This window comes from Pelophylax lessonae, assembly GCF_965119305.1.
Source record: "Pelophylax lessonae genome assembly, chromosome: 13".
Lineage (NCBI taxonomy): Eukaryota > Metazoa > Chordata > Amphibia > Anura > Ranidae > Pelophylax > Pelophylax lessonae.
In genome coordinates, this window is record NC_138780.1 from 182,361,706 (window position 1) to 182,370,288 (window position 8,583).

The 8,583-nt window shown below is 44.3% G+C and overlaps 1 protein-coding gene across 3 annotated transcripts in view; it reads left to right on the forward strand.

The window, feature by feature from the left end:
* TSHR (thyroid stimulating hormone receptor) overlaps positions 1-6,783 on the forward strand; it is a 126,224-nt gene extending 119,441 nt beyond the window's left edge. For all 3 annotated transcript variants that reach the window (XM_082242869.1, XM_082242871.1, XM_082242870.1), the window contains 2 exons: positions 1,399-1,587; positions 4,757-6,783. In XM_082242869.1, coding sequence (XP_082098995.1) covers positions 1,399-1,587; positions 4,757-6,155 — 1,588 coding nt within the window. In that variant the 3' untranslated portion in view covers positions 6,156-6,783. The remainder of the gene's footprint in view (positions 1-1,398; positions 1,588-4,756) is intronic.
* Positions 6,784-8,583: the final 1,800 nt, after the last annotated feature.

Here is an 8,583-nt window from a genome sequence, read left to right on the forward strand (position 1 = left end):
AGTGTAGGGTTAAAGGGGCGCATTATGTGTAGGAAAGGGGGCAATATGTACAGTTTTTTTTTGGGGGGGGGCGCAAGTAGCTGGTCTTGCCTAGGGCGCAAAATAGTCTAGCACCGGCCCTGCCTACATAGTCTTAATATGTTAAAAGAGATCTTCAAATGAAGTGTTGGTCCATGCCTTTGCCCCTAGCCTCCCCACCCCTCCCAAAAATATATATTTTTTGGGAGGGAGGGGCTTTTCAGATTTTTTTTTTCTTTGATATTTTTTTCTGGTAGCCCAGTCTTGTGTTACCATTCTGGCCTGGTCTTGCAGCCCCTGGGAAACCCCTGTCACCTATCCCAGGAGACCGTGGGACCCCATTCATAGCACGGCCATGGGGAAAATCAGCCACATCATAAGGGAGGGCTGGGCTGCCTGAACCCGGAAGAGACAGCTGGCTAAACAAGAATGCCAAAATAGCGGTGCGGGACACAGGCACAGACAGCTAAACAGCAGATCGATGCAGGACAACGATGGATCCGCTGGGCAGGTGAGTGTGTATTTTGAATTTAACCAAGTTTAACAGGTAAGGGGGGATGGGGGGAAGAATTAAAGTTCTGTTTTAGTCCCCATTCACACTGATGGGGTGCAGGGAACTGCATGTGATTCCTGTTCAAATCACATGCAATTTTTTGCAGTGCGATTTGAGCATATTCATTTTGTATGGCTCAAATTGGACTGCGCCAGCATGAAAAATTCCGCACTGGAATTAGATTGCATGGGAGTTCACACCCAATTCAGCCAATCACACTACTTTTGCGAATGGTTTCTGGGGTGTCATTAACTTAACATTGACACCCACTGCAGTTCGCATGAACGGCATGTGATTGTGATGCCGCACGGGAAATGCACAGCAGTCGCTGCAAATCCCACACTGTGTCGGAGTGAATGGGACCTAAAACTTGGATTCTGCCATTAGCGCCATTATTTTTACAATTTCTGCAAGAGTAACAGTGACACGCTATGGACAGGGCAGCCTTAAAGTAGTGGTAAACTCCCAATGGACACTTGTACCTACAGGTAAGCTTATAATAAAGCTTACCTGTAGGTTCAAGGAATATCTTCTAAACCTGCACCATTTAGGAGATATTCAGTGTCTCTGCAGCCGGTGATGTCACCGAGCGCATGCACTCAGAAGGAAAAGCATGTTCGTCCCGTTACTTCAGAGCTCTGTGCTGCGGCTAAGACTCCTGCTTTGGGCCTTTAAGTAGGAGACAAACATGTTAAAGCCCAATGTTTGCTAAAACTTTTCATGCAATTACAGCAATGGTTTTGTTGAACTGCAAATGATATGATTAAATTATAATCACTGGATATGCTGAAGATTGCATCTCACTTCTGTACTTTTTTTTTGCTTAGGGACATCTCAAGGACAGCTGTCTCCTCTCTTCCCTCCAAAGGGCTGGAGAACCTAAGGCACCTATTGGCCAGAAATACCTGGTACCTGAAGAAACTCCCCCCACTAAACACCTTTGTCCACCTGGAGATAGCTGACCTATTTTACCCCAGCCACTGCTGTGCCTTCACCAACTGGACCAAGAAGAAGAGGTGAGTGACCACCAGCTAGTACAGTAAGATAACATGACTCTTCATATGTTTTTACCTCTTACCAGAGACATTTTACCTGCCTTGCAGGTAACAGGATAGCCTGATCACAGACTTGCCCCCAGCCTGCCAAAAGAACATTCCAGCATTACCGAGGTCATGGCTCTGGTCATTCTGCTCTCTCCTCTTGTTGGGAGGCTTCCAGTGTTAGACTGAAAATACTGTACGATGCCAAAAAGCCTGACTGGCTACCAGTACTACCCCTCTTTCAGTTCAGCAGTGCAGCAAACTACAGCAAGCTAAGGATAGAATAATGTAATTTTATGCATGCATATAATGCAGTAGTATGAAGCCCACACTGAATATTTTATAAATATTCCCAGGCTGAAAAAAAAATCCTCATCTGAGCCCCTATCTTACAGCATGGCCCTCATTAAATTCCTTTTTACATCAGGATCCCCATAAGACTCCGCTTTGGAGAAGAATTTCCATCAGAGTCCTTACCCCAGAGTCCAAACCCTTACATCATAGTCCCCATTAGAGTTCCCCTTAAATGAAAGTCCTCCTTAAATCTGGATCCTCATCAGACTCCCCCCTCCATCAGGGGGTCAATTAGAGTACCTGTTTACATCAGAGTCCTCATCATAGTCCCCCTTACATCAGGGTTCCCATCAGTGTCTCCCTCTTACGGAGTCTGGTTGCAGGTTGGGGGGTGGATGTTGAAGTGGAAACCATAGGAAGCCTCTGGTGACCTTAGTCCCCAATCTGTGCACATTGAGGCTACAGCACTGACCCTAGCTGCAGGCTGGATAAAATCTCGTAGAGAGACAGGTGTAGTCTGTGGGCTGTAGTTTGTAGACCCCTGATTTAAATCATATTAAATGATGATTGAATGAATACTGTGCTGAATTAAATTATGACCTTTTAAATCTGCCTAAAGTTGATTCATAATATTTTACCAAACTTGAAGATTTTCTATGAAATTGGTTATCTAAAAAACATACACAGCATAATCCAAACCAGCCATTCTAAACCAGGGTTCTGTGGAACTGTAGAATTCCTCCAGAGGAAGCTAGGGGTTCCTTGAGCTGTGGCCGATTGACCTCCTATTTGGTGGAGCATGAAGGTCACATGGGGTCCCACAGAGAGCAGAATCTAAGGGCCAGCTGGTGTTCAACCAGGCATTGACCCCATGTCATGACTCCTAGGTTCACTCTGCTCTGATATGTGGAGACTAACCTGCCCTTGCAGAAGTGGTTGAGCGCAGGAGCATTGTGTTATGGGAAGGGACTAGGACTGCAGAGTACACTGGAGCAGGTCAGAACTCAGAGCTGGAGCATACTTGAGGAAGAACAGTGAACAATTCTGGGTAAAACGTCACTTGCCAGAGCCATCAGAAAGATCTTTTTCGTCCGTAAGGGTGGCATTCTGAAAACAACTGTAGGAGTTGCGTCCTTCCCATTGACTGCCAATGTAAGAAGCATTGTTCCCAATGACCACCATTGTAAGAAGCATTGTTCCCAATGACCACCATTTTAAGAAGCATTGTTCCCAATGACCACCATTGTAAGAAGCATTGTTCCCAATGACCACCATTGTAAGAAGCATTGTTCCCAATGACCACCATTGTAAGAAGCATTGTTCCCAATGACCACCATTGTAAGAAGCATTGTTCCCAATGACCACCATTTTAAGAAGCATTGTTCCCAATGACCACCATTGTAAGAAGCATTGTTCCCAATGACCACCATTGTAAGAAGCATTGTTCCCAATGACCACCATTGTAAGAAGCATTGTTCCCCCTGATCACCAATAAAAGGGCCATTCTTCCCACCGATCACCATTGTAAGGAACATTCTTTCCATTGACCCCTGATAAATCAGCATAAGCAGGGATTCCTGAAGACTTGAAAATTGTTTTTAGGTGTTCAAGAAAAGATTTAGAAAGGCTGATCAAAACATGGCGGTATATGAAGTGCCAAGAATGCAGGGAAGTTTCAGCTAGACTTTGGTCAGATGTGTATCCGCAAAGTCGCCATTACCAGGCGGTGTACCATCTGTACTATTAAGTGCAGATATATACAGTTCCTATTTCTACTAATTCAACACAGATTTAACTATACAGGATGTCACAATCTTCACCATAGACAGGTCCACATATTCAGATTCCTTCCTATCCACTTTGCTGTGCTGATCACATGCACTTTCCCGAAAAAAACAAAACTTTCTAGCAATACATGTGCAGAGTGTCCCCAAGGCTCTGTTCTATTAGTAGATTGATTGGGAACAGTGGACGAAGGGGAGGATCAGAGAAAACAGGATCAAACAGCCTTTTTACACAATGCAGAGGATTAACCCACAGTGAGTATAGCAAGCATGCTTTACTGCATATACAGACTGATTTTATTGTTGTGGGTTAACACCTCAATAAGACACAGTTGAATCCAATGCCATTTTACTTCAGATAACTGCAATACAGATTAGGCTTTTCCAGTCATTTGAAATGTAAGAAGACAATGACTTTCCTAACCCCTGTCTCTACAATGAACTGAAAATAACCGAGGGAACATGAGAAAAGTGGGGAGGGTCTAGCTGGGACTATACTAACTAGCAGGGGCGTAACTACAGGGGTTGCAATTGCAACCGGGCCCCATGCTCCAGGGGGCCTGTGCGGCTCCCCTGTACACCTGGATAGGGAGGGCGGTGGGGGCAGCATATAGAGAAATCACTGTCCTCCTTTCTCCTCCTGTAGCTGCAGGAGGAAAATAGAGGAGATTGGTTCCTCTGTATGCTGCCCCCGCCACTCCTCCTATCCAGTTAACTTGTGTTCTGCTGTCTCTGGGCCCCTGTGTGCTCCCCTGGTCACCCCAGGGGAAGAGCCCCAGGCTTGAAGGGAAGGGTCCCCTGCCAGGGGTCCGGGGGGCCCTTCATGGTTTCTTCCACCGGGGCCCTAAAGGTTCTAGTTACGCCTCTGCTAACTAGTTCTAAAACGGGGAGGTAGACAGAAGAACATGCCAGATACAACTAACAAAATAAAAGACTGGCTGATGTTGCAGATTGGGAACACTAATTTAGATAAAGTTGTACCTCTGCTAGATAAAATGTTTGTTTTGATGTTCACACATTTCTCAGTAGCTGAATATTTTACTTTTGTACTTGGTTTCCACCTGCAGTGATCTGGAGGCTTTTCTATGCAACCGGACATCTCTGCAGAACACCCACAAGAAGCGTTCTTTGAGGGCCTACACAGGCATTGGTCCATACTTCCAAGACTACATGGATGGAGATTCTGACCAGACTGAGAATAACAAATTCAAAGACTTTCACAGCAACAGGCACTACTCTGTCTTCTATGAGGACCAGGGAGAAGAAGAGGTGGGCTTTGGGCAGGAGATAAAGAATGTCCAGGAGCATTATACGCAAGCTTTTGAGAATCATTATGAGTATATTATCTGCGGTGGCAATGAGAAGTTGGTGTGTACTCCGGAACCTGACGAGTTCAACCCATGTGAGGACATCATGGGATACAACTTCCTACGGATCATAGTGTGGTTTGTCAATCTCTTGGCCATTTTGGGCAATGTGTTTGTCTTGTTCATTCTGGTAACAAGCCATTATAAGCTGACCGTGCCTCGCTTTCTTATGTGTAACTTGGCCTTTGCTGACTTTTGCATGGGCATCTACCTTCTCCTCATAGCCTCAGAGGACCTCCACACCCGCTCTGAATACTACAACTATGCCATTAGCTGGCAGACAGGAGCAGGCTGTAACACAGCAGGGTTCTTTACTGTCTTTGCTAGCGAGCTCTCAGTCTACACCCTGACGGTGATTACTTTAGAGCGCTGGTATGCAATAACGTTTGCCATGCGTCTCGATCGCAAGATTCGCCTCAGACATGCCTCATTCATCATGGTGGGTGGGTGGGCATTCTGCTGTTTTCTGGCTCTTCTGCCGTTGGTTGGGATTAGCAGCTATGTGAAGGTCAGCATCTGCTTACCAATGGACACAGAAACAGTGTTGTCCCAGGCCTACATCGTCTTTGTTTTAATGCTTAACATCATAGCGTTCATTATAATCTGTGCTTGCTACATCAAGATCTACATCACTGTACGAAACCCCCACTACAAATCTGGAGACAAAGACACCAAAATTGCTAAGCGTATGGCGGTTCTCATCTTCACAGACTTCCTCTGCATGGCGCCAATTTCCTTCTATGCTTTGTCTGCCATAATGAACAAGCCACTAATCACGGTATCCAACTCTAAGATACTTCTGGTGCTCTTCTACCCCCTTAATTCCTGTGCCAACCCTTTCCTGTATGCCATCTTTACCAAGGCCTTCCGAAGAGATGTTTTCATCCTTCTAAGCAAGTTCGGCATCTGTGAACACCAAGCCCAAGTGTATCGTGGACAGACTGTGTCGGCTAAAAACAGCAGTGGCTCTTATGGTCAGAAAAGTAGTGGTAGTACCGGACAGACTCTGGCCAATGTTCCGGACTTCCTTAGGAAAGAGCAGTCTGTACTGGGAACTCAGACGGCCCTACTCGAAGACAACTGCCAGACTGTGTTGTAAACCGCTAAAGTAAAAAACATTTTGCAGTAACCAGTACTAATTTTGAGTACCGGTCTAGGGTTTCAAGATGAGACGTTCCATGTGAGGACTAGGCATTATCAGAGACGTAGGTTTGGGCACTAATGGACATATGATAAGATGATGGATTGTACGGTGTTCTGTTAAGGGGCATTCACGGTAATATACTTTATTGGGAATACACTGTTTGGGTTTGTGCTTTGGACGGCTTTAGTGGGCTCTACGACAATTTGTGGGAATGAATCAACAAGGGTCCAACCACCAGATACCCTATGCAGAAAAACTAAATGTTATAGCCTCAAATTATGCTGAGAGGTGGAAATTGAGGACACGATACTTTCTGTAAATATCCATTATAGCTTCACAGAAGCCGTCTTACTAAAAATAAACCTTTTCCATTCGTTTTACTGTCTTCAGAATGTTCTTTTTCCCCATCTCAGACATCATCGTACTATGAAAGGCCACCTTGATTGGACAACATCCTGCTGAAGGATATGGATTATCCATATAGAATTTCAGCTGCGCAAATTTATTTTTCCGTAAGAAAACTAAAGTCTAACACCCTCTTTTCCAAACATCTCACCGAGGTTATATTGCAGTCTTGCATCTTCCGAGCACAAATTTATATCAGGTGGTGGAATGGTCCTCTTTTAGGAACGGGGTGATCTGTAGAAGATTCTTGGAAATGAAGGGTACAGAGGGGTGGCATTTCACATCAACATTACAGCTTAACTACGGCTCCATATTTGACAAGAAAAAAAAATATATTGATTAAAGCCCCGTACACACGCACAGATTGTTGGCCGTAAATTGTCGGCCAACGTCCGATCTGCCGATTGTAGGCTTGTTAGTATGATGCTTCCGACAACCAACTGCGAATTTTCGGCCGAAAAAAATCTGGTGTGCATGCTATAAAATTTTTGTTGGCCAACAAAGAACGGCCGATTGTTCCTCAGTCAGTACAGATTTCGGCAGACAAAAATCAGATGAGCAAGACTGGGCATGCTCAGAGAAGAAAAAACACAGGGAAAGTAAACCATCACATGACATCACTTCTGAAGTTGGTTTTTGTTGGCCAACAAAAGTCCAGTGCAAGTCTAGAGCACATTTCAACCAACAAACAACACTGGACAAAAGACGGCCGATCGGTAGGCCAACAATCTGTGCGTGTGTACGGGGCATTAGACTCGTTTCAACTGCCAGGTGAATATGGAACTTACTGTGGCTCGCTCAGGCAGCTCACCTATAAAGGCCAAATGCTGTCTATAGCCGAACAGTTTATATTAGATTTGTACACAGGTGGTTTTCTGCACAAAGTGCTTCTGATGTTGACACTAATGGGCCATACACACTATAAGATTTTCTGAAGATTTTTTCCTTTAGATTTACCAAAACCATATAATATGAGGTCAAACCTAAACACTTTCAATTTGTATGCAATCTGGCAGGCCCTTGAACTACATAGAAAAGGTAAATCTGAAGGAAAAAGTCTTCAGAAAATCTTATAGTGTGTATGGCCCTTAAAGCCTCGTACACACGCAACGATTATCAGCCGACCGATCGTCCGACTTTTGTCCAGAGTTGTGTTGGTTGGAATGTGCCTAGACTGCACACGAATTTTCTCGGCCAACAAAAATCTACTTCAGAAGTGATGTCATGTGCTGGTTTACTTTCCGTGTGTTTTTTCTTCTCTGAGCATGCCCAGTCTTGCTCATCAGATTTTTGTCTGCCGAAATCTGTTCTGACTGACGGAAAATCGGCCGTTGTGTTGACGGCCAACAAAAATTTTATAGCCTGCACACCAGATTTTATTCGGCCGAAAAGTCGGAGTCGGTTGTCGAAAGCATCATACTCACAAGCCGAAAATCGGCCGATCGGACGTTGGCCAAAAATTCCCGGCCAATAATCAATGCGTGTGTACGAGGCATAAGAGCTGATCTATGACAGCTGGATCCAAAGAGGAGTTTTCCACACCAGCCAATTAAGTTACATCTTCCAAATGAAAAAAATACTTTGATTGGTTGCCATAGGCCAATCATAGTCGGGGTTATAGCTCTGGATAGGAGATGACACAGGAAGAAGTATTGTAGCCTATATAAATTCGTATTTAGTAGTCAGCAGTGGAAATTGGTGGTATTTGTGTTTGTTATTCACATCCACACATCCAAATTTCATGGTAGAAATAGTAAAAAGAAGAATGGTCAGGGAAACACGCTTCACAGTGTAAATTTAAAGCAAAACACCATTTTTACTGCAACAAAAAAACATTCCCTTCATTGAGATTTTAGAAACATTCTGTCATAAGTAAGACTGGAATGTTCGATTCTAGCATTAGCCCAATTATAATTGGTTCTCTTTAAACAGTTTGAGGCTCCATTCACACTAATGCGTTTTTTCATGCTTTTTGCAG